Here is a 25,693-nt window from a genome sequence, read left to right as displayed (position 1 = left end):
TCTGTCTCTTCATATATCTCCGCATGCTTACATTCATAAGTGTGTATGTATCTATGTGAAGCAATATCTGATTATTAATTTTTATAAAAAAAAATTGTTTGCTCGAAGAATTAAAAAAACCCAAAATATGGACAGTTTGAGATAAACAAAATTATCATTTTGATGTCAGAAAAAAAATGTAAGAATGTAATATTTCGATGTCAAAAAAACAAAAAAAAATATAAATAACTAAATACCAATTATTTTATATAAATATAAATTTATTTCTATTCCGCTATATAAAAAGGAAGAATTTAAAAGTGACAAAAAAACAAAGTATGGATAATTTGACTAAAATAAGGTTAATATTTCCATGATAGAAAAATATGTCTTTGATCAGAAAAAAAAAACAAAAAAAGATGTCAAAAAAATAATTGAACATTTCGATGTCAAAAATAATTTGACTATTTCATTTACGGATAAGCAGATTACCCACTAAAACCAAACATCAGTTAAGTTAAATGTTATGATGTATTTACGAAAGGATATTGGATTTGAAGGAGCCGCCTACTACAATATTTTGGGATGAGGTGGTTACAATTTTTGGGTTATCATTATATTGCTCAATGTCTCACAAAGTCTCGATTGTGGGAATCCCACAGTGGGATGGTAAATGCGTTAAACTGAAACGTAATAGTATAGTGAATTATGAAGATAATATACAAGTGAGAGAACGAATGAGGAGAACTTTTAGAAAATTTTATGACATTAATAATTAGAACAAATATTATGCAACTGGATAATTTATATATATATATATATATATTTGTGAGTATAGCTTATTTATTATGTTGTATGTTATAGTCTTATAGGCATGGATAAATAGATAGCATAGTCTATCATATCAAATAGACATTTTCAAATGAGAGAAAAGTTTAGTCAAAATATGGGTTGATGTTAAAAGCATGTCTGAGCCCCATTGTCAAGCTCCTCATGGATACATCTTTGGGACATAAACGACTCTTCCTACTCAGGTACATTTTTTTAACTCACCATCCACTCTATGTGGGTGGAAAGAAACAACAGACGCCATGGAGACACACGTATCCCCTCGGATCAACTGGTCCCACGATTAGATTAGCAAGTTCGTAACCGGATACTTTCAATCCAAAAATAGGAGAACTGGAAATTTCACGGCTGCATGGTGGCATGGCTTGCCTCACGATATCCTCCTAGCTAATAAGACATTAGTTTTTAACAACTGAAATGTATGTTGATTACATTTAACAAACGCTACACTTGATATAATAAAGTTCTTTTCAAAAAAAAGTTCAGTTGTCTTATTTAATATTATTCGTGAAATGAATGGGGTTTCATAATTGGATACATAAACTGAATATACGAGTGGTTGGATAAATCTTACTTAACTATAGAACAATAGGTGATCGACTTTAGTATATACTTTCAATTCCTGACAAAAAGTGTCACTACTCACTACTGACAACTATAGTCTATATATAGTACGTCCCAGTAACTTTTGCATTGGGTCATATATTGATGTGTAAGGGTGTATCCATAATCTGGTTGAATTCTTAGGGAGTGACATCCAATGCTCGCTAGCTAGTGCTCTAAATGATCCGCGTAAAGATGTGAGACTATCATTAGCAGTCGTTGCTCATCCAGAGTTATTTTATTAAAAATTAATAAAAAATATAAAAAGGAGAAATAAGCAAAGAGAACCATTCTCAAAATCTTTGGAGTATAAACGCTCCTCAATTTGATTCTACAGCTGTCAACTTCCTATTAGTTACATAATAAAATATTATTTTGTTTTTCTTTTGAAATATGGGGTAGACTTCTCCCTTGTAAATGCTCTTATACATTCTATATATAGGCAAATATTGAACGAGATAGCTAGTAAGAGTAAAATACTTGCCTTCATAAGTTTTGTTGTGTAACCTACCTCCAAAGTCCAAAGTTTTTCATATCATTTAGACTTCTCGGATGATCACTTTATTGTCACAGTATCCACACATCGTTTCTTGGTTGTAGTTCTCTAGGCACCCAACAAATTACACCATGATTGTGGAATCCAATTTTTACGTGGTTTCTATAGTTTACATTATGATGGATTTTTTTATTTTATGGTTGATATGATTTGATTTTGTCCCAAATATACTATACGTCCTCTTTTATAAAAGTATACTAGGTACTAATCTGCGGTTATCCGCATGCTGAATTTTTTTTTAATAAAAAATTGTAATAATTTATTTTATTATTATGTTATTTATTAATTTTTAAAATCTAAGCTGTTAAACAGAATTAATATAGATTTTTTTGATTAGATTTTTGATAAAAATTTTAACATGTTCTGGTAAAAAATGTTGATAAAATTTGTAGTTGTAGATTTTATTAAATTAGATTTTTAATAATATTTTTTTCAAGTACGAATTAGTTTAGATTCAAATAGATTTTATTTAATTTTGTAGATTCTATTTAATTTTGTAGATCTAATTTAATTTGATCTTTTACAATTTTTTGTTTATTAATAATTAATAAAGATTAATTAATTAATTAAACTTTTCTAATGGCAAGTGAATGTAATTTTTTACACATTTTAAGGTTAGTTTCATATTAGTACTTCCCAATTATTATAGTAGGGTAACAATGTATTTGCTAGTTTCTTTTGTGTTTTACTAATAGATGAATATATATGGAGTTATGTACTATTTTTTTGCTGCACTTCATATAACAAAGTTTTTTTTGGAATAAATTTTACAATTTATTCAAAAGAAAAAAACTCAATTGTCTTCTTTAATTTTCTTCCCGAAATGAATGGGGTTTCATAATTGGGTTCATAAACTGAATATATACGAGTGGTTGGAGAAATCTCACTTAGCTAATTAAACAATAGGCGATAGACTTTACTATATGGTTTCAATTACTGATGAAAAGTGACACTACTGATAAACTATAGCACGTCCCAGTAACTTTTGCATTGCGTCATATATGCTGCTTAAGGGTACTGTATCCACAATGGTTGAATTGTAATTGCATTTTCTTACATATTCATACTATCCCTATATCCAAAATTAAACTAACCTCTATATTGTGATTATGATATACTTAAATTATGAATGTCATACGCTTATAACCAAAAAATCATCTATTTATCTATTATATAGTATACAAAAAAAGTTATGTACTTCCGAAATAATATACAGTAGGGATTAATTGGAGAGTACAAAGTAAAGATTTTTTAAAAAAGTTATATCATATATCCATGTTATCAAACAGGTCTAATTACTTATATAATTAAAAATAAAAAAATAAACAACACATGGTAAACAAAAACTGTTGGTCAAAAATCTTATACTTATGGAAACTATAATTACGAAATTAATTATCAAAGAAAAATTACTCGATATTTTTGGAAATACTTTAAAATTGTTACCATAAAAGCAAAATTATTAAAATAGGAATAATATATATAACGTAAACATATTTATTGAAACTAAGTTGTTACGTACTAGCTAAATGTGTTTTACTAATAGAGGAATATATGGACTATGGACCATGGTCACACAATTGTTGAATCATGTAACATTGAAACTCATCATCGTTTACATGATTACATCCATATATCTACTTGGACATAAATATTATCTTTCTTTTTTTTAATCAACTGGACATAAATATTATCGAATTAAACAATTTTAAAATTTTCATCAAATACACCAACCACACTTTCAATGATTTTCACGTTTCTTCTCTGGACATAGGACACTTCGACTGGAACAAATAGTATAATAATAAAATATCATTAAAGGAAAAGAAAGAACAGTTGTAATTGTATTAGTTGGTATTTTAACTAAATTCATCAGATAAATAAAAGGGATAAATAAAAATAACATTTTTCAGACACATACATTTACAAATTTTTATTTTATAGTCTGGCAAACTCACCTGAAAACTTTTTTATTTATTCTTTCATCTTTCTTCCTATAAAGTAGTAAACACGTCGTCACTCAAGTAAGAGAAGACCCGGTACGACATAAACCGGAAAAATAGGACCAAAAATCGAAATTGGTTGGTTAGTTAAACAACCCTAGGGATTTAAATACTCCTATATCGTCCAGTCCAGCTCTCTCTCTCTCTCTCTCTCTCTCTCTCCCCACACTCGCCCAACTATCAAAAATCTTCTTCTCCCTTCTTCTCCCTTCTTCTCCGCCATTCTTGTCGCTCTAAAACCCTATCATGCTCTTCTGAGAATCTCCTCCCCCCTTTACTCAAATTCAGCTGTATCCAAGGGATTTTGAACTCTGGATATTTTCAATCGAATCCGCCACTGCCTCTGATCGTCGTCATCACTCTGTGTCTAGTGTCCTGGTTTTCAAACTCCACGCAGGATGGATCTGCCTAGCCTCGCTTTGATCCTTCAGGCCGCCGTTCTCAGTCCTGTTCCCGATGAACGCAAAGCTTCCGAGCAGCAGCTCAATCAGGTTTCTCAGTTTTCACTTGAATTCTCTCCGGGCTTTTTTTTTTTTTTTTTTTTTTTTNTAATATTCTTCGCGTGTTTGATTCGTCCCTGAGATGTACGAGATTATTTTGTTATTTTAATCTTGAAGTTTTGGAGCTGTGAGTTCATGTTTAGGTATTTCTTATAGGCGGATAAGTGTATTACCCAAGATATTTCAAAGGATCCCATTATTTTTTTGACAAATCTTTGATTTGATTTAATCCAGATGTTGTTGTAGTTGGGATTTACGGTTTCTCGTTATTCTCTGTGTTGCAGTTGCAGAACACGCCTCAGCATTTGGTGAGGTTGTTGCAGATAGCCGTGGATGGAAATTGTGACATGGCAGTGCGTCAAATTGCTAGTATTCAGTTCAAAAATTTCATTGCTAAGAACTGGTCACCTGAGGATTCTGGTAATAATTTGCACTTGTGATTATCTTGTCCCCGGCTTTAACTTCTGGGAGATTTTAGATTATTTTTGCTTATTTTTGATGGCTCAGGAGAGCAACAAAAGATATTGCAAAGTGACAAAGAATTGGTGAGAGACAATATTCTCGTCTATGTCACCCAAGTTCCAACCTTACTCAGGTAAATTTCCCTGATAGCGTTTGAACTCTGACGTGGTCTGATTTTTAGCGATTTTATGAAATATGTGTAACATGTACGGTTAATCATGCCTTCAAATTGCTAATCATCTTGTCTGATAGGTTATAGTCCTCACTTTTGTATATGCATCTTTTGAATGTGCCTCTGCATTATCCTTAGTTGCTAGATATTAAAAACGGCAGATAAAGGATGATTTTTCTGAAGTTTGCCTTTTTTCTCATTACCTTGGTCCCGACCGTATCTTCTATAAGTCTCAACAACAACCATAATTTGTTTCTTTCCCTAATTTTCGTATCCAGATCACAACTTGGAGAGAGCCTCAAGACAATCATTTATGCTGACTACCCAGAACAATGGCCACGTCTTCTGGATTGGGTGAAGTTCAACTTGCAAAATCAACAAATTTATGGGGCTTTATTTGTGTTGCGGATACTCTCTAGAAAATATGAGTAAGTTTATCACTTTCCATTCCGTATTTCTATGCCACTTTATATGATTTATAAGGTTTGTTAGTTAAATTTTTGATATACTTTCTTGAGACATCTTCATGATTGTCTGCCGTGGCAATAGCACAATTTCGACTATTGCATGTATCACACTGAGTGGGTGACTAATAAATTTAGTTGGTTTGAAAAAAAATTGAGAGAAGGGAAAGAAGTGTTAGGTAGAAGCTATGAGAGTGTTTAAAACGTGTTATTAGAAAACAATGGTGTTCATGGCTCTGTCAATTCATGATGTCCTGTCAATTCTTTTTTACGACTTCCAGCTAGAAATGCATGTTGCTCTTTACATGTAAAGAAGCAGCTATTCTGGATGACAATCTCATTGTTTACATATAAGTAGTCCTTCGCGTTGATGATGTTTCATGATTTTGTTTTCTAGGTTCAAGTCAGATGAGGACAGGACACCTGTTGCCCGCATCGTGGAGGAGACGTTTCCTCAACTTTTGACTATTTTTAATGGGCTTATCCAGATACCAAACCCCTCTCTGGAGATAGCAGAACTTATGAAGTTGATATGCAAAATATTTTGGTCATCCATATATGTAAGTTGCTAGAGAGATCAGTTACATGTGCCTTTGCAGAATTTCACCTTTTATCTTTCTTAACCTAATATGCATATCCTTAGTACACAATTCAAACCAGTCGAACTGTTTTGTGTATTATTTGTTGTATTAAAGTGAAAGGCTTGGGACAAGGGCTCTGAGAGAGGTGGTTCCAACTTCACTTGTGATCCCTCTGTCTCCATTTTCTTATATTTGAGATTATTAGTGGTATTGTTTAATATCTTATCATATTGGCAATTGCCATATTTGTTCTATTCTTTGGTTTAGAAAGACTTCAATATATAAATAAAAGACTGGCTTATGTGTTGGGGAGCGTATCCCTGAACACCTCCCTGTTCTTTTTTTTCTTCATGACATTTTATGGTTTTCGTGATTTTAACTATGTTAGTATTCAAAAAGAATCACCAGATGATCATTTCTTACTGTTCTCTGTGGGCAGTTGGAGCTACCAAGGCAATTATTTGATCTAAACGTATTTAATGCCTGGATGGTTCTGTTCTTGAGTGTTTCGGAGCGTCCTGTTCCAGTTGAAGGCCAACCTTTGGATCCAGAACTTAGAAAATCTTGGGGCTGGTGGAAGGTCAAGAAGTGGACAGTGCACATATTGAACAGGCTCTATAGTCGGTATGTATCTGATGTTATTTTTTTTAAACAAGAAAGTACCCTTGGAAGGTTTATTGATTTTTTTGTGAACACTCATTGATAGGTTTGGAGATCCAAGTCTACAAAGTCCAGAAAACAAACCTTTCGCCCAATCGTTTCAGAACAATTATGCAGGCAGAATTTTGGAAGGGCACCTAAATTTCTTGAATACAATTCGCATTGGAGGCTATCTTCCTGACAGAGTTACCAATCTTCTCCTGCAGTACTTAAGCAACAGGTTTGTGTTACAATCCCTTGTCGACATTAGTTTCACTTACGTACAGGCACACATTCAGTATCCCCACTTGGCGAACTTATAATATCCTCATTTGCCTGGCACTATATAATTTTTTGGTCTCTGAATTATAAGTTATTGAAATTAACTACAACACTCCAAGAGGTTTATATGCTTTTGTAATTTTACTCTATTGCATTGATCATGTGTTTAGATATCTTTTTTACCATCTCCCCTGTAGCATAAACTACTGCTGTGATGTAAGAATATGCCCCACTGGGGAAAATTGTGGTTTTTAGTTCCTTAGTTTATGTCTCAGTAATGTTTGAGGATATAATGAGAACCTTAGCCAGGTAGGATTCACTATTTGTGTTTTCCTGCTCTTCTTCAAAAAAGGAATTCTAGATGAGTTTCGAATGTCTTCTAATCTTGGGAGCTTTGTTCTCTTACATGACTGATTAACTCGCTGCATATACTTTCTGAAATGGTTTGAATTTCATGATGCGAGTTCTAATGACAAGCTAATATATCTTGAGCATGCAAGATAACATTCTGAACTGGATATTTGCAGATTTGGCATATGTGGTATTTCTCGTCAAAGAAAAGATATTGTTGAAACTAATTCATTGTATCTGCAGCATTTCGAAGAAAAGCATGTACAAAATGCTGCTGCCTCGGCTGGATGTTCTGCTTTTTGAGATTGTTTTCCCGCTAATGTGCTTTAATGATAATGATCAAAAGCTTTGGGAGGAAGACCCACATGAATATGTGAGGAAAGGTTACAGTAAGTGCTACATAATACTCACTTTCTTAAACAGTCTTAATTCTTAAACACATCATTAAAAATGTTATTAAATACATCATTTTTAATGGGCTTATCCAGATATCATTGAAGACTTGTACAGTCCGCGAACAGCGTCCATGGATTTTGTAAATGAGTTGGTTCGAAAGCGTGGGAAAGCGAACCTTCCGAAATTTGTTCAGTTTGTCGTTGGGATCTTCAGGAGGTATTACATTTGAGCTCTTCTGCCTGGCACTTGGTCTATCACTTGTGTTTTATTGACAACTTGTTTGTACACTGTGTGTAGTTATGACGAAGCTCCTGCTGAACGTAAGCCGTATCGCCAAAAAGATGGTGCGATGCTTGCTGTTGGAGCTCTTTGTGACAAATTGAAGCAAATTGATCCCTACAAATCTGAACTAGAGCGTATGTTGGTGCAACATATTTTTCCCGAGTTCAGTAGTCCTGTTGGACATCTTAGAGCAAAGGTATATTTGGCTTTAAACTGTGTTGTGGATAACTCAATAATCCATTGTTACAAGCTTACCAGAATGATTGTTTTGTTTTGCCTTTCCACGACGTCTGTTGTACTTCAATTTATCCGAGAAATCTAAGCATCATTGCTTAGTCTACTGCTGCAATGCTATCTATAGTTTAGTATAGACTTCCTGTTGTTGCCCAGTATTATATGTCATACTCTTTGAGATCCCCTTTGATCTGTTTGACGGGTTTTTTTTTGAATGTAGGCCGCATGGGTAGCTGGACAATATGCACATATCAATTTCTCAGATCAGAACAACTTTCGTAAAGCATTGCACAGTGTTGTTTCTGGACTGCGCGATCCTGACCTCCCTGTTCGTGTTGATTCAGTTTTTGCATTACGTTCATTTGTTGAGGCGTGTAAGGGTATGTGATTTTTTCCTACCCATTTTTGTGTTGTATGAATGTGTTTTCACTTGTTTATCTGTGCATGTTGGCTTCTTGATTGTGTACTGGGTTTGTGTGGTGGCTAATTTAAAATTTCTGGTCAAAATGCAGATTTAAATGAGATTCGTCCAATCCTTCCTCAGTTACTTGATGGTGGGTTACCCTTCTATAGGAATACTTGATGGTCAGTATTGTTGAAGTAAACTAATGATTCAAATTTTTTGTGATCCTGCTTCCATCAGAATTCTTCAAACTCATGAATGAGGTAGAGAATGAGGACCTTGTTTTTACTTTGGAGACCATTGTAGATAAGTTTGGCGAAGAGATGGCTCCTTTTGCTTTTGGATTATGTCAAAATCTGGTAAGAAATTTTGTTCTCTATGAGTCTAGTTTTGTTGATGTCTAGAAAATCTGGTTAGAAAACTTGGCTATGTATATGTAAATCTTCCTTTCCTTTCATTCAGGCGGCTGCATTTTGGAGATGTCTAAACACGTCAGAAGCCAATGATGACTCGGATGACATGGGAGCTTTTGCTGCAGTTGGTTGTTTGCGTGCCATAAGTACAATCCTTGAATCTGTTAGCAGTCTTCCGCAGTTGTTTGTTGAGATAGAACCAACTATACTTCCAATAATGCAGAAAATGTTGACCACTGATGGCCAAGGTATACGGATGTCTAGAAATACATCTTGAGTTTCTTATTTAGCCTGGGCTATAGTTTGTGGAGTCTGAACATAATTAAGTTATAGTTGTGTTCAGATGATGTACTTTTCGACTGATTTGTTAACCATTTGGGTTCATTCTTTTAGTAGGGTTTTTTTTGTCAGCGTTTTGTTGTTTCGTAGCATCATGATTTCAAATTATTCATTTTCTTTTCCAGCTATATAATAATTGACACTGAAGTATTTATGTTCTCATCCTACTTGCTATAACAGAGGTTTTTGAAGAAGTTTTGGAGATTGCATCATACATGACCTTTTATTCACCTACCATTTCCTTGGATATATGGAGTCTCTGGCCTTTAATGGTGGAAGCATTGGTTGATTGGGCAATTGATTTCTTTCCAAGTATAGTTTCTCTCACATCTGCTTTCTTTTCTACAGCCCCCAAATTTTTTACATTCTAATTTTTACAGTTGACTCTATGACTGTAGCACTTCCATGTACCATGTCATTCATTTTTTTCGTTACACTCACTTAAGTTACTCTTTGAAAATTCAGATATTTTGGTTCCGATAGACAACTTTATATCAAGGGGAACGGCTCATTTTCTCACTTGCAAGGAGCCCGACTATCAGCAAAATCTATATAATGTCCTTTCAACTGTGAGTATACCTTCTGATAGTACTAGTGACTCCAATTATATGTATGTGCTTGTTCATTGTTATAATGAACTGTTGGGATTCTCGCACATCGGCACATATCATGAAGCATAGAATCTTCCTTTATCGTTTACCAGAATTTCTGAGTTCATTTTCCGTGCCTATCGTTGTAGAAAGTTGTTGGCCTCTTGTTTATTGTGTAAACAGGAGAAATAACATATTGTACATTTCTTGCTGCCAAAANCATTCATTGTTTTCGTTACACTCACTTAAGTTACTCTTTGAAAATTCAGATATTTTGGTTCCGATAGACAACTTTATATCAAGGGGAACGGCTCATTTTCTCACTTGCAAGGAGCCCGACTATCAGCAAAATCTATATAATGTCCTTTCAACTGTGAGTATACCTTCTGATCGTACTAGTGACTCCAATTATATGTATGTGCCTGTTCATTGTTATAATGAACTGTTGGGATTCTCGCACATATCATGAAGCATAGAATCTTCCTTCATTGTTTACCTGAATTTCTGAGTGCATTTTCCATGCCTATCGTTGTAGAAAGTTGTTGGCCTCTTGTTTATTGTGTAAACAGGAGAAATAACATATTGTACATTTCTTGCTGCCAAAACATATATAAGCATCTCTTTCTCTGCACAAGCGCAGTTCTCGGCTGTCTGCATAACATTAGCGCATTTGTTACTTTTCATAGCTAATATATGTCTCACGTTTCCACTTCTACAGCTTATGACCGACAGAAACATAGAAGACAGTGATATTGAGTCTGCTCCAAAGCTTATTGAAGTTGTTTTCCAGCATTGCAAAGGGCAGGTGGATCAGTGGATTGAACCATATCTGCGACTCACTATTGATCGGTTACAACGAGCTGAGACTTCATATTTAAAATCTCTTCTTATACAAGTGGTAAGAATTATGGTCGATTTCTACATACCAGTAGTATATTAATTTCAATGTCCCTATATGAATCAAGTTGCTCGTATTGAACTGATTCTGTTGTTGTGTGATGATACAATGATGGGTTGACAATCTTGATTTCTATTCGCAGGTGGCAAATATGCTTTACTACAATCCAGGTTTGACGCTTGGTGTATTGCATAACACAGGACTTATTTCCAAAGTCTTTGATCTTTGGTTCCAGATGTTGCAGCAAAAGAGAAAAAGTGGCCTGCCAGCAAACTTCAAAAGGTACTGTTGATCCTTGTCTTGACATATCTTGCTCATGTTAGCTCATAATTGTAATGGTTGGACATTCTATTGTTCGTATCAGGGAACATGCTAAAAAAGTTTGCTGTTTGGGTTTGACTTCATTACTTGCTCTCCCGGGTGGTCAATTACCCGATGAAGCACTGCAGCGTGTTTTCAGAGCAACACTTGATCTTCTAGTTGCATATAAGAATCAGCTAGCTGGTATGCCCTGCTCATGATCCATTTTCTCGTCATTTGGCATGGTAATGTTTACATTTATTCCCTTTCGAATCCTCCTCGCAGAAGCAGAAAAGGAGACAGAAGTGGATTATGAGGAAGAAATGAATGGTCTCCTGAGTGATGATGACGAAGATGATGATGATGATGGGTCTGGTGGGGAGATGGGGATGGATGATGCAGAGGATGGAGATGAAGCACAAAGCGTGAAGCTGCAGAAGTTAGCTGCACAGGTTTGTCAAGTGTTTGTATCGACTTGCTTCACTAGAGCATGCTTTTGTTTGCTAGAATTGACTGTTTTCCAATTCTTTTGTCTGTTTCATAGGCAAAGGTCTTCCGCTATGATGATGATGACGACGACGACGATTCTGATGATGACTTTAGTGATGACGACGAATTTCAGTCGCCCATCGATGACGTTGATGCCTTTGTATTCTTTGTCGATGCAATCAGAGGTACAACTATATAAAATCCTCACCAGTCTTGACCACCCAATACTATATGGAGCTTCATTTTCTCTGGCGTACATCTTGCTTATAATCACGTCCTTTTCTATTATACAGTTATGCAGGCATCAGATGCGCAGAGATTTCAGAACCTTAACCAGTCACTGGACTTCACTTACCAGGCGATTGCGAACGGAGTAGCACAGCATGCGGAGCTGAGAAGAGTGGAGATTGAGAAGGAGAAGCAAAAGAAGTTAGCACAAGCTGCTTCTACTCCTGTTGCTGCTCAGTGATGTTTAAGCTGTGGTTCAAAGTCAGTGTCTGATACACAGGTGGTGTCATTTTGGTGAGAGATTGTCGTGCATCATTATTTGCAATAGTGGCTTGCTTCCAGGTTATACAAATGAAGAAGCAGATTTTGTGAATTTTAGCAGAAGGCATCATCTCTAGAACCTTGTTAAACCGTGTGGTTGCGGTTGATGAGGATGGAGTCTCTTGTGGTTTAAAGAATGGTGTGTAGAAACTTCTTCTCCTCCCATGAGTGCGGTGTTGTGTCTTTCTTTTGGATTGGTTGTATTCATGAAGAAAAGGAGTTTTTTTTGGGAGGGTGGGCGGATTTTGTGTACTCTTTTATCTTTTCTTTTTTTTTGGCCATGTACTCTTTATGTTATGTGTTGCGTCTTTGGGATGTGTTAGATTTTTTTTAGGAAAAGCTATATTGAATTTTTGTGATCTCACAGAGAGATCAGCAAGGTCTGTCATCAGGTTGTACGACCATTCTTTCATAAAGTGATAATTATTATCCATCATTTTGCTAGTCACTTTCTTTAGTATTCATAAAATTATTATTACCATTTTAGTAAGAAATATATTTGAAAAACAGAAAATCGAGTAAATAAAATTTGGTCCCATTGCCTTTTTCTACTCTGGTAGATATGATGACTCGGAGCCTTGGAGACGTATTAACATAAATTTGCAGCTTCTTAGTAAGAAGATTCTTCGTATTATTTCTGATTAAAACTGAAACGGCGAATGAAACTAAGAAACGCAATTCTAAGGGTCTTCGCTATATTTGTTAGTAGATTTTATACATTAAGACTTCTCTCATGTGGCACTCTACTACACTCACTTCTTAGAATCATTCCCACTTGCCCACTGATATAAGTTTTTCTAATCCGCGTTATGTTTCCTCAGGCATTTGGCGTCTCTGTAGATGTTTTCTAGATCAGAAAGCCAAACTAAACTCTCTATCCTTATCCACCTTTCTCTTACCCAGACCTTGTTCTTTCATTTTTGAAATCATTACATTTTTATTTGTGTTACAGAGAAGAACTACACCACTTTCATTGCAGGCATTCTTGTGACAAACCAGCCAAGACGTAAAGAACACACTCTACCAGTCAAAAAACACTAAGCTATAACAAATCCTGATGAAGCTCTTGCTTGTAATCGACATTTGCAACTAAGAAAAGATTGTGTAGCCTACTACGATAGCTTAACCACCAGAGATTGCTCAAGGAGGCTTGCTTAAAAAAAATTAACACTCAGAATCTTCTAATCAAACATGCTTTTTATTCTCAAATTGCAGAGACAATGGTGACCCAAAAGTGCTTGTTTCAAAGGATTCAAATCTAAAAACCTTTCTTACAGACTAGAACAAGTCTGTGAAGAAACAAGGAACTCAACAACAATGGTGGAATCCACATAATCACGAACCTTATCCTTTTCCAAGTTCACCAACTCTTTCTGAGCATCCACAGCTTCCATTTCACTCAAATCCTTAAAATACGCAATCGAAGCAATCGAGAAACCTTTAGCTCTCGCCGGCGAAAAGTTTTCACCCACAGTGATCTGATCAATCCCTGGGAACTTCTCACCAAGCCCCTTAACCACTCCCGTAATCTCCGATTTCGCCTCATCGGATACATCCTCTTTCAATTTGAGTAAAGTGAGTTTACCAACCGAACCAGGAGCCGGTGCTAGGGTTCCGGGGATACGATCCGCGATCCAATCAACAGCCATGAGGTCATCGCAGATCGGTAACACAGACTCCTTAACAACACGGACGTGATCAGGATGCGCAGCGTAGGTGCTGAGATCTTCCTTAGATCCGTAACGGCTATGGAGGACGTGAGTGAAAGCGAAGGCGGAGGAGGATCCAAGACGGTGGAGAGGAGCGGCGGAGATGTAAAGAACTTCATCGAGAGAGGCGAGAGCGTTGAGGTTGCTGATCATGGAAGTGATTTTGTTGGAGTCAGCGTCGTCTTTAGCTTTGAAAAGAACGATGTGTTCTATGATCTGACTCTGTGTGGTTGAAGAAGAAGACATGGCGGTTACGGCGGAGAAAGAGCGGCGGCGAGGGAGTAATCGGAGATTGGTTGGTGAAGAGGAGTGTTTGGTTGTGGAGATAGTGAAAGCTAGTGGTGAGGATATTAGCGGTCTGATCCTTGCGCATATCATTGTGATTGTGATTTGTGAAGCTGGTGGTTGTGACTCAATTGACCATTCGAGCCACTTAAAACGTTTTGCCTAATTACAAAATTAGACAATAATTAATTGTCGTATTAAGTGTTTTACTACTATACGGATCCACACATAAAGAAACATTACAATTTTGAATCAAAAGAAAAATCTTGTGAAACTTTTGTAGAGGACAAAACTCAAAATGAATCAATGGAAATAATAATATAGAACGAAAAATTCATCAGGTTCAAGAAGACTCAAGAGGATGAACAGCAGGAGAAACCAAAGCCTTGTGTTGAGCTTTTACTATCGTCTTTAACGAGACTGACTCGGTTCTTCATGCTTAGTTCGGTTTTATAAGTGTCGGAGTTGAGTTGTTTCCTGCTAACGTTGGTGTAGATGTCACGGATGACCATTTCGAAAGCTGTTTTAACGTTGGTTGAATCGAGAGCTGATGTTTCCATGAAGAATAGTCCTTCTGTTTCCGCTAAAGCTTTGCCTTCTTCCACGCTCACTGCTCTTATGCTTTCTAGGTCGCATTTGTTTCCCACCAACATCCTAGCCACCGTTGTATCCGAATGTACTGTATCAAACAAAACAAAACACATACACAAATGAAAACGCAAATCAACAAAATTTTACCAAAACTGAATTCAAAAGTCAATCGAACAGATTCATATGAATAAGCAAAAGCAAGGTCTCAAACGATCTTTACTATATTTAATTCACCTTTGGTCTAAGTAACCAATATAAGAAGAACCATACAATGATAAGAATCTTAATCAATCAGCTACGCACAATCTAACCAAATCATCTGTTTAAAACAAAACAACTTGGAGAGAAATTAATGTCTTACTCTTGAGTTCATCGAGCCAACGGGCAACGCTCTCAAAAGTGGAGCGACGGCTAATATCGTAAACGACGAGGGCTCCAACGGCGCCGCGGTAATAAGCGGAAGTAACGGCACGGAAGCGTTCCTGACCAGCAGTATCCCAAATCTGAGCTTTGACATCTTTGCCATCGATATCCATGTTCTGCGTCTGGAACTCAACGCCGATGGTGGCTTTGGAATGAGCGTTGAACTCGTTTCGAGCGTACCGAGAGAGAAGGTTCGATTTCCCGACGGCAGAGTCTCCGATTATCACAATCTTGAATAGATACTCCTCTCCTCCTTCATCATCATCCGAAGACATCCTTAGCTAGTTCTTTGATGATGATTTCTAGAGAGAGAGAGAGAGAGAGATGGAGCTGGCAAATATGAAAAGGATGAGAGAAAGACATACTGCGCATGAAGTGGTTTCATAATTATTTTTTTTTTAAATTAATATTTTTGAATTATGTGCCGCAAATTCGGTGCAATTAATAAGCTCTTGTCGTCTTTTTATTAACAAAAAAAAACGGATTAGTGATTGATTTTGGAAAGAGAGAATGGCCCAAATATGTAGTTTAGCCAAAAGCCCATAATCCATTAGTAACGTTTAAGTAACTGAGACCTTAAGAGAGTGTGGTTTGCCATCGAGACTTGTTGCTGATTGTGGATATGATTTTGATCATCAATAATGTATAAACTGATCGAGATCTGAAGCCCATCTCCTGAAACGTCTTTGACCAAACAAAAAACAATTGATTTTAGTTTGTAATGTAAGTAAAATATAATATCAAACAAACGATTTATTTAATATAAAGTTTGTATATGGTCTTAAAATACTCTTAAGAGAGCTTTACTACATTCTTACATATCTTATTACGTTCATACAAAAACAAAGAGGAAACCTTGGGTCCAAATGTTTTTATTTCCATATGCTTTAGGGGACATTCACTTTTCGATCAAATTTTCAAACTAAGGGATAATATATGGTTTCATCATCATATGGACCCACGTTTGTCCTTTTTCAATCTATAATTAACTTTAAACTACGATTACTATTTTTTAACTTAATATTATTTTTAAAATATAGGTGACTTTAAAACACTAAGAAGAGCTTTACAAAGAGTTTAGTTATATACGGAGGAATCGCATATTCTATTATACTTTCATCATGGCGCGCGGTTTGTGATCGGTGACGATGGTATAGGTCGTTGTCGTACTACAGTCTAATGTTACATCATTTCTTATGATATATATGACGATGATATGATGATGTATATCAAAAAAGATACATCGCAAGTATTCTACGCATTTAATTTCTACTTTCTTCGAAATTATTCCTTTGAATCATATAATTCACTTAAAAGACAATTACTTGTTGTCGGAATTTTCAACTGATCTATCATACAAAACACTATATATAAAAATAATAAATATTCTATAGTTCTATGTTCTCACATATATATGAAACTAATGGGCATAACATTCTCTAATTTTAGTCAAAGTTTGACCTAGTTACGGGGATGTGAATTAGGGAAAAACAAAAGGAGACCACAGCTAGTCATCTTAATTATACTATAAATTCGGTGATAATTAAAACTCCAACTACAAAGCATGTTTAGTCAATTATTCCATTTTGCATGAAACATAGAAGTAAGTAAAAAGGACGATAATGTGAAATAAATGACGACTTAAGAATCCAACTAGGGAGAATGTTTAGTAATGTGCTAATTAGTCAATTCTAATTTGCATGAAACATACAATCAAGTATAAAGGGACGATAAAGTAAACTAAATTACAGATAATTCAACGTATGCATTGTTCACACATTCAACCAAAAAAAAAACAATTTAAAAAGCTAATGCATTGTTTGATATTTTGCCTTGTTAGTTTAGTTTAAAGCTTTGACAAAACAAAAAAAGTTTAGTTTAAAGTTTACTAAAGCTTACACTTTATCAAAAAAGGAAAAATGAAAAACTACTAGCTTACACATATCTTTTTATCCAAAAATATAAAATATTTTAATCATTGGAAAAATGTAAACGCAGATATGAAAGACAGATGCATTACGCGTTTGCGACTTTGGAAAGATATATGATTGATTTATATATCAAAATATCATGTATAAACACACTACGTACAATTAAGTCATATACATAAGCAAACATAACAAATTAAAAACCTTCACTGATATAGACGTATGTTATAGATACACTTATCACTATTTGTACATGTTAAATTAAAAAACCTAAATTCCAGTTTGGATCTCATTCTAGCTAGTCCTAAAAAATATTACAGTATAACATATGGTTAGATACATAATTAAGTAGATCCACGGCATTTGTCCAATGCATCATTGGTTGTTCCTTCAAGAGCATCATCTTCTCGCCATTTCTCTTCAAAAACTCTAAGGCAAAATTGTCACCGTCCTCATCTTCCTTGGAATCGGCTGATCTCGAGCTTATTATTCTCCGTTGGTTTAAAAGATCGATATAAGTTTGGAGATCGTGAACGCAAGAAATGTTTTGAACATCGAAAAAATCTAGCGTGAGTTCCACCCCAACATGAGCATAACATGAGCAGCTCCATGGAAGCTCATAAAAGCCACCTAAAGTCCTAAAATTCTCATTGAGGAAAACACCAGGAAGTTTAGTGACCGGATCATTGACGTTAGTGATCCTCAAAACCTTAACTCCTAGCTCCTCGCAACGTTTTTTGAACTCCAAGTTACCAACCCTAGGCCCTGCGAAAGAGAACACGGTCACCGGTATATCTCCCTCGCCGATCCTCCGGTTTAGACCTAGTTCCGCGATGTCATAAGCAAGAAGTTGAGCCAATGAGCTTCCCATGCTATGTCCCGCGAGTGTGATACTCATCTCTTCTCCTTTGTACTCATTTATCAATCTCGATATTTCGGACAGAAGCTGTTGTCTGCAGCTCTCAAGTCCAAATTTGCTCTCACTCTCATCGGATGTGTATAAACTCAAGAATCCGGATTCCACCTTTACGTCGAGACGCGGGTTATGGGGATGGAACCTAGCCGGAGATAAAGAGCTCATGAAATTTGCCAACCATTCGGGGTTAGTTACCGTTCCACGAAACGTAACCACAATGTCTCTCCTCCCTAAACGTTTCACCGAGTCATCGGATGAAACTGCAACATAGCCTACCCAACGCGCTCGTCGATTCGTCTGGTCCTGGATCGGACTGATGTTGATGTCCGGTGTGGCGTAGATGTATTTGGTGACTCTGTAGTCCTCAGGTTGGTCGATTTCGGTTTCTTTAAGTAGGGTTTGTTTGCCATACTTGCAGTTCAAGTAACGTTTGGAATTAGGGTTTAGATCGAAGGCTTTGTAACAAGTGGAAACTAAGTTGCCATAGCGAGTGATCTCTTGTTGGAGAAGAGGGTTTAAAGGCTCGATGAGATCTTTCCAGTTGTTACATCCTTGTATCTCTCTCCAAACCCGAGATAACAGTACAGTCGCTGCCCCACTGGAGCAGCACGGGGACTGCAGTACGCGATAAACAGGAAGACGAGGAGGAGAGGAAGAAGAAGCAACCGGAGAAGATTGAATCACTGGTGATAACAGAGAAGGAGAAGAAGAATTGGCAATTACAAGTCTTTTGGAGTTAAAAAAAAAAAAAAAAAAAAAAAAAAAAAAAAAAAAAAAAAAAAAAAAAAAAAAAAAAAAAAAAAAAAAAAANTTTGGAGTTGTTTTTAGAATTAGGGAGTGAGAGAGTGTGAGGAAGAAAGAGTGTTTGTTGTGGATTTCTGTTTCTTAGAAATGGAACATGTTTTATATTAGGGTTTTGGAGCAAGGCCATATCGATTGCAAGATGGCGTAAGCAAAAGAAAGGAGAGAGAGCGAGCTAGAGAGGTTTGTTGAACTTTTAAGAGAAATAAATTTTGTGATGTATTTATAGTGAACATGGGAGAAAGACTTTCCACATGTCTTGGCGTGTATTGACTAAGAAATTAGAAATTTAAATTAAAATACTCGAATTGCGATCGTTTTGTGAGAGTGTCATGCATGTTAAGAATAATTTATGTGGCCGGTTTTAACATTAATCAATTACTCTTTTTCAATTTTTGGTTCTCTTCACTTCAGTCTTTTGTACGCGGTACCATATCATGTGTGGACTGCAAAAATATAATTATTAAATTCTCGTCTACACAAACTTAACGTCCTCATATTCTTGAGAATATTATTATTACAATTCAAGTGCCGAGTTGACCAATATTAATGAACGTATTGAAGTGATGTATGGTTGAAAAAAGAAATAGAGCCAATTGCTGATGTAAACCATAAACGCCGAAGCTTTCCTATACATATATTAGTCGTCATTTTGCATGCTGCTGAAGCTAATTAAGGAACAAATTAAAATGTTTTCATGTGTATAATAAACTTAAGTTACACGAGTAAACGTTAAACTTATGTTTAGAAGAGATTTGATTTTTAACTTAGATCAAAAAGTCAGGGGATATGATCTAAGAAAAAAAAAATATGATAATAGCACAAACATACGTGTGTATTAATAAATAACTCCTAAACTCCAACGTATCATACCTCTAATGTGTTGACCCAACAAGCTAGAAACCCTTGTACCTTTATTTTGACACTCCTCGCATGTGATGTGAGTAGTCAAAAATTGTCAAATAGTATATTATATAAGTATGTATCCAAGTATACGCGCATATATCCAAGCATATATATATATATATGTGGCCGTTTCATTACATAATTAATTATTCAAAGATTTTATTATTATTACATATTCAGGTTTGTCTACACTATTATACACAAAGATATTATACATATATATATTTTTATTATTTTCAAGCTTTGTTTGCCACGTTTACTGAACAATAATATTGTGAATCAAACAAAAAGTTTTTGCATTGGTATCACCTAATTCATGTAAACGTGAACTATAATTTCTCATGTTAAATAATTTTTTTGATCGGTTTTAAGATGAACGTATATATTGGTTTAACCAAAAACCAAGCTCCAATATGTGTGAATATATTTCTATGTATTAGAGTCAAACGTGAGTCTTATAAAAGATGTACAATCGATCCTTATAAGAAAGTGAGCTTTCATTTCTTTGCCACATAGTTAATAAAAACATTAGAATTTTGAAGTCAAACTTCCGGAGAGCAATAAGTAGTTTATCTAAGCAAGAACTAAAGTCAAAAGAAAGAATACAAGTTTAAAAGATTGTATTCTTTCTGACTTTAGTATCTAAAATTCATTTACTGTGGATCCTCAATTAATTATCTAACATTCCAATAGATCCTCAATAAATGCATTTTTAAAAGATTGTATTCTTTCTTTTAAAATTCCATAGATCTTCAATAAGATGCAATTTTAAAATGCATTTTTAAAAGATTGTATTTTTAAAAGATCATCATATAAAATTGTATTATAACTTGTAATACAATATTAATTAAAACTTCAAAAAATTCCAATAGATCCTCAGTAAATGCATTTTTAAAAGATACTAAAGTCAATAGATCCTCAATAATACAATCTTTTAAAAACTTCAATATTAACACGCTAATTAATTGAGGATCTATTGGAATTTTTGAAGTTTTAATTAATATTGTATTACAAGTTATAATTGTATACCCACTATGGATAACAGAGACCATTTATATATACATGTACGCTTCTTCCTTTTTTTAAGTGACCAGACCACATACGTACATTTAAGTCCTTTATTACAAGTTATAATTACAACTATTACTCTCTAGTATATCATTATTTTCTTTTGGAAAGTATAAGCAAGGATACACACGTAAACAATGTAACATGGTGGCTTGAATTTTTACAGTTTTTATGGGATCGTTATAGACCCATGAGTTTTTTTTTTTTTTTTAGTATGTTTAATTGTTTACTGTATGCATATTATTACATGGCTATTTATTTTGTCTGCAAATAATACTTTTTGCACAGAAGAAAATACGCGGATCGGAGACGAAAGATGTTGACTATTGTCTGTCTATTGGACCCTGCACACACACACACATATCAGCGAAAAGTGGACTGATCATGAAGTTAGTACGGAAGAAATTAGCAGTTGTGTTGTTGTTGTTGTTCGTTATTTGACCCTATTCCTCCTTCGTGCCGTGAAACTCCACCACCTTCTTATTTTTTTCCATTTTTTTTTTTGGCCTTTTTCGTTTTGCTATTAGACTGATTAAATGATTGAATATGTATCATGTTTGCCTCGAGAAAACAAATTATTTTTAATGTTCATGATCCGACGACTTATCGGTCGAAATAGCTTATCCATCGTGTGTTCAGTAAGGTCATTAATTCCGTCATTGCTTCTGTTCCGGCTGGTCTAATCATATGGTGAAATTTGTTTTGAATTTTGATGGGATATGTATTCGCATAGAGCACATTGATGCTATGTTCCAAGACAACTACCGCTTCATTACCACGTACGAGTTAAAATACATTTTTTTTAGCTTATAGAGTTCGTTATATATTCATAATAAAGCTGATTATCCACATTAGGGTATACATAACTAGATTTTATTTGAAACAAACTACAGTAATTGTTAGTAAATAGATAACATAATATTTGATTTAGTGTTATAGAAAACTTTATCAAGTGTAAACATTTAATATCAACATAGAAAATCTTCTGTATAGTTAAAAGTTAATTGTAGTATTAAATCCAAAAACTAAAGTTTATAAGTTATTACTATATTGTCGTTATTATATAACCAGTAATCTTCTTAAGGATTACTTTTCGTTATCAAGTATCCGTCAAAAATAGATTGTGAACCATCACGTTAAGTAATCTCTCATAACAGTCACACCTACATTGGATCCACCAAACAGAGAAATAACATTTTATTAAGAGAAAAATGAAAAGAAAAAAAAAACATTTCGCAGAAACAATTATTACAAAAATTTCGATTGAAAACATCAAAACACCATTAGGACTTTTTTAAAGAGTGAAATAATATAATTGTAATCTATACGATATTTTTGATATCTTATGTCTTACTTTTTCCCGATTTCGTTGCAATTTCTAGGTTTGGTTTTACAATAAAAAGTCGAGATGGAAAAATAAAAATAAATCTGCATGGCGCATGACATCTTTATAATAGAGGTTTGGCTAACCACGAAATTTCGTAGAAGTCTATAAAATTTTTGAAAAAAAGATGCACAAGTACTGAAAATGACTTCCCGACCTTAAAGAGAAGAGCCTTTACTCGATTGTTTGGTCAAATCCACTACTCTTCAGCTCACATTGTCAATTTTGAGACAACCAAAGAAATTTGGATGTACCATGTATTATGATATATTTTGTTTTTCTTTCAAATTCGCATGTTTCAAATGAAAATTGATACTTTTACTGTCCACATTTTATCTTTGGACCGGAAACGAAACTAAGTTACTTTTCTATTCATCAAATTATGTCTAATTCATAATTCATAATTTGTTTTCTTGAGCTACCTTAAACTCGAAGAAACAAACATCTGTCAGAGAAGTGGACAACACATATCAACTTGCTTAAAATTAGACAGTTATGGACACAACTGTTTTATTCTAAGGCTCAGCAGACAAACTGATGAAGAGTTTGCCAAGACCCAAGATGGGCAACGGTATAATGGCCTATCATCTCAAGGATCCAGTTGGAAAAAGATTATGTGCTTGAGTTGGAAGATGAAGCTCTCAATTCATATAAATGACAAGATCTCGGACACTTTAGGGGGTCGTGTGATGTCAAACATAAGAGCTCCAACTAAGATGCCTTCTCTTTCTGATGTTGCTATTAAAGCACAAGCATATGCATACGTAATCTGCCTCTCTCTTGTGGCTCTTTACAAAATCTGAAGACAAATTCCTAAATGCTTGGAGCCAGTAACTAAGTTACTTTTCTATTCATTACCGAATGTGTAACTCAATATTTGTTTTCTTGATCTAACTTAGACTCGAAGAATGTCGGCGAGTATGTGGCAGAGACGTGTGGAAAAAATACAGATCAACTTGCTTAAAATTAGACGATTAAAGTCACAACTGTTATGATTTTGTGAACTTTTGTCCTAAAACATCAACTCTTGACTCTGTTCAACATCAAAATGGCGTATGTTTCTGCTCAACCACCGAAAACCGTCAGATGTAACAATACAGAATGATATAGCAGCCAAGAAAATTTCTGCAGTTACAAAATAAATACATTGTAAGAACCTGAGCTCTGCTCCATCTGATGCAATCTCGACGCTGTTCCTCGTTCCAAAATAAGGGGATGTGGTTTGGTCACTCTTCTTTCTTAAGCGCAGGGTCTGTACTTGTGACTCCTGCTGTCAATTTCTTTACACTATCTTTGGCCTCTGCCACAAAGGAAGCGTCTGGCTTGTGTTTATCCGTAGGTTCTTTCAAGGCCAGACAGATGTAAAAAACAATCACTACATTGACTGATACCACCGCAAGAAATCCACTAAGTAGTGTAAGAGAATGTGGAGTCAATGTTGTTGAACCTGTCACATATTTAACACAGAGTAGTTTAAGGGGTGAAAAAATCTCTCGGAACACCTATGGTTTTAGTTTAATATTATATTTGCTATTGCAAAACTAAATCTGGGAAAATACTACAATCTTTGTGAGAGAGAGACGTTATGCTCAAGTGCAATAACTGACTACCAGGCCATCACACCAACACAGATGATCAAACATCATTACAAGAACTAAGCGTCAAAGACTAATAAACTGCCTATGTTACAAGAATTAAATTTAGAACCATAACACAGCCTCTAGTAGATTCTCTAATCTGGCATCAGATCTCAACAACCAGCTATTCTCAAAATCAAGTTCCTCCAGAAAAGAGTGTTTTGCGGAAGCTAAAGCTAATGAAGAGTTGCTAGTATTTGCTCCCTCTATAGTGGTTCCCTGGATGTTAAAACTCAATTTGAAATGCTTCAAGTGTTAAGACCTTCTACCAAAGCCACAATCCAATCACTCATAAGCAACATAATCCCACATGATTTCTAGAAAACCACCATAACCCTTTTGCAACTACATCCTCAGTCATTTACTCAAAAGAAAGATCCACAGAAAACTCACAAGTGTAATGCAATCACCCAATGATACTCTAAAGTCCAAACACAAAAATGAGAAATCTAAGGAAATCTTTGTCAACCTAACAAATACAGGAACGTGTAATTGCCATAACAAGCAGGAACTTCTAATTACAGTTTCTAATACAATGGCTTCTTATAGCATTACAATTCAGTCCAAACACGATTAACCAGAACTCAAAAGGAAAAAAAAAAAAAAAAAAGATAAATACAATCAGAAAAACACACAGATTTCCACATAACATCAAGTCAAACCTGAAAAATTAAGCTTTTCATGTGGACTTACACCTCGAGAACATATTGGTTCTACTCTAAAAATGCATCAAGGCTATTGTATAAAATCAAACAGTAAGTTCATCAAATTGGAGATCTTACTTACCAGGAAGCAAATCATTGTTGAATCCATATAGTATCGCAATAGGTAGAATCCACATGAACATGGACGCAATAAGGAACTTCTGCATAACCCCAGCCATAGTAGTACCAAATAAATCTATACCAAAATCATAAAACCACGAATCAACGAAGATGCGAGATGTGGACAAAAAAAAAAAGACACAAATCTGCATCAAGGGTTTTCATCAAACTAACCTAAATACCACAAAGTAAGCAACAAAAGGAAAGCTTTACAATGAATCTGGCGAGTTACCTTGTTCTTGGGCTCGAGGTTTCAGAGTAGTATTTCTCGCAATTGGCTAAGTCTAGATGTTTCCCCTTGTCAATCAAAATCACAAGGAAGCCATTATTAACCAGAGTGATAGATACACTGATACCGAATTTCAAACCGAAATAAACCGGTATATTTGTTCGGTTCAAGTTAAAATAAACTGCGTGTCGTTTCTATCAGACTACACGTAGTTACTAACTTAGTAAACGTGTTCTTGTTTGACTTTGGTGTCTTATCTGTTTCTGTTATAAAGAAATAAAAATGGGTATCTTTTTCATCAAGCTAATATGGTCAACGAACTGGGTAATAATAAGGCAAGAGTAATGGAGAAGATAGCAGATCTTAGGTCATTTCTTCAGTATTTGCCTCTTGTGGCTACTAAGTCTTCATCTCTAGTTTGGCCACCTTCTGTTGAAGAGGAGCTTCAAACAATGTCAAAGGGGCCTAGTGAGTCAATGGTTAACTCAGGGGAGGCTCTTGCCTTGCATATCACGAATATTCGCCAATCCCTCTTCTGGAATGCATATGATCTCGCACCTTATGCGTTACAAGGGTACGCTCTTTTCTTTGACAAGGTAACAATTCTTTTGTTTGTGTTTTTTTTTTTTTTTTTTTTTTTCGAACATTTGGCATGGAA

The 25,693-nt window shown here is 35.0% G+C and overlaps 5 protein-coding genes and 1 pseudogene across 5 annotated transcripts; 2 read left to right on the top strand and 4 right to left on the bottom strand.

The window, feature by feature from the left end:
- On the top strand, positions 4,130 to 12,770 carry LOC104749705 (importin beta-like SAD2). Its single transcript, XM_010471386.1, has 22 exons — positions 4,130 to 4,481; positions 4,775 to 4,910; positions 4,998 to 5,085; positions 5,403 to 5,552; positions 5,986 to 6,148; positions 6,609 to 6,793; positions 6,876 to 7,049; positions 7,685 to 7,830; positions 7,930 to 8,053; positions 8,135 to 8,315; positions 8,574 to 8,733; positions 8,866 to 8,907; positions 8,997 to 9,115; positions 9,219 to 9,417; positions 9,689 to 9,820; positions 9,974 to 10,077; positions 10,817 to 10,996; positions 11,139 to 11,278; positions 11,361 to 11,500; positions 11,582 to 11,748; positions 11,841 to 11,970; positions 12,079 to 12,770. The coding sequence occupies exons 1-22, from the start codon at positions 4,389 to 4,391 to the stop codon at positions 12,252 to 12,254; spliced, it is 3,129 nt and encodes a 1,042-aa protein (XP_010469688.1). The 5' UTR covers positions 4,130 to 4,388; the 3' UTR covers positions 12,255 to 12,770.
- LOC104749703 (stress-response A/B barrel domain-containing protein UP3-like) lies at positions 13,514 to 14,505 on the bottom strand. The gene has a single exon (XM_010471384.2). The coding sequence runs from the start codon at positions 14,419 to 14,421 to the stop codon at positions 13,606 to 13,608; it is 816 nt and encodes a 271-aa protein (XP_010469686.1). The 5' UTR covers positions 14,422 to 14,505; the 3' UTR covers positions 13,514 to 13,605.
- Positions 14,495 to 15,704, bottom strand: LOC104749704 (ras-related protein RABA5d). Its single transcript, XM_010471385.2, has 2 exons — positions 15,281 to 15,704; positions 14,495 to 15,007 (listed from the first exon to the last, which is right to left on the bottom strand). Exons 1-2 carry the CDS (start codon positions 15,615 to 15,617, stop codon positions 14,682 to 14,684), a joined length of 663 nt encoding a protein of 220 aa, XP_010469687.1. The 5' UTR covers positions 15,618 to 15,704; the 3' UTR covers positions 14,495 to 14,681.
- LOC104749701 (phospholipase A1-Ialpha2, chloroplastic-like) lies at positions 17,575 to 19,154 on the bottom strand. The gene is made up of 2 exons (XM_010471382.2): positions 19,018 to 19,154; positions 17,575 to 18,935 (listed from the first exon to the last, which is right to left on the bottom strand). Exons 1-2 carry the CDS (start codon positions 19,115 to 19,117, stop codon positions 17,575 to 17,577), a joined length of 1,461 nt encoding a protein of 486 aa, XP_010469684.1. The 5' UTR covers positions 19,118 to 19,154.
- On the bottom strand, positions 23,291 to 25,129 carry LOC104749700. The gene is made up of 3 exons (XM_010471381.2): positions 25,039 to 25,129; positions 24,769 to 24,882; positions 23,291 to 23,792 (listed from the first exon to the last, which is right to left on the bottom strand). Exons 2-3 carry the CDS (start codon positions 24,863 to 24,865, stop codon positions 23,572 to 23,574), a joined length of 318 nt encoding a protein of 105 aa, XP_010469683.1. The 5' UTR covers positions 24,866 to 24,882; positions 25,039 to 25,129; the 3' UTR covers positions 23,291 to 23,571.
- LOC104749699 overlaps positions 25,380 to 25,693 on the top strand; it is a 2,822-nt pseudogene continuing 2,508 nt past the window's right edge.

This window comes from Camelina sativa, chromosome 16 (genome assembly GCF_000633955.1).
Source record: "Camelina sativa cultivar DH55 chromosome 16, Cs, whole genome shotgun sequence".
Classification (NCBI taxonomy): domain Eukaryota; kingdom Viridiplantae; phylum Streptophyta; class Magnoliopsida; order Brassicales; family Brassicaceae; genus Camelina; species Camelina sativa.
Note: the sequence above shows the minus strand (reverse complement) of the source record. Positions and strands in the feature narration are given on the sequence as shown.

Coding starts and splice junctions, on each gene's coding strand:
- LOC104749704 (XM_010471385.2), bottom strand. CDS start 15,617: ATGTCTTCGGATGATGATGAAGGAGGAGAGGAGTATCTATTCAAGATT. Junction 15,008..15,280: donor TTGGCTCGATGAACTCAAGA/GTAAGACATTAA, acceptor TGTTTGATACAG/TACATTCGGATACAACGGTG.
- LOC104749701 (XM_010471382.2), bottom strand. CDS start 19,117: ATGGCCTTGCTCCAAAACCCTAATATAAAACATGTTCCATTTCTAAGA. Junction 18,936..19,017: donor TCACACTCTCTCACTCCCTA/ATTCTAAAAACA, acceptor TTTTTTTTTTTT/TTTTTTTTTTTAACTCCAAA.
- LOC104749705 (XM_010471386.1), top strand. CDS start 4,389: ATGGATCTGCCTAGCCTCGCTTTGATCCTTCAGGCCGCCGTTCTCAGT. Junction 7,831..7,929: donor ATATGTGAGGAAAGGTTACA/GTAAGTGCTACA, acceptor GGGCTTATCCAG/ATATCATTGAAGACTTGTAC. Junction 10,078..10,816: donor TATATAATGTCCTTTCAACT/GTGAGTATACCT, acceptor CCACTTCTACAG/CTTATGACCGACAGAAACAT.
- LOC104749700 (XM_010471381.2), bottom strand. CDS start 24,865: ATGGCTGGGGTTATGCAGAAGTTCCTTATTGCGTCCATGTTCATGTGG. Junction 23,793..24,768: donor CAACAATGATTTGCTTCCTG/GTAAGTAAGATC, acceptor AATATGTGACAG/GTTCAACAACATTGACTCCA.
- LOC104749703 (XM_010471384.2), bottom strand. CDS start 14,421: ATGATATGCGCAAGGATCAGACCGCTAATATCCTCACCACTAGCTTTC.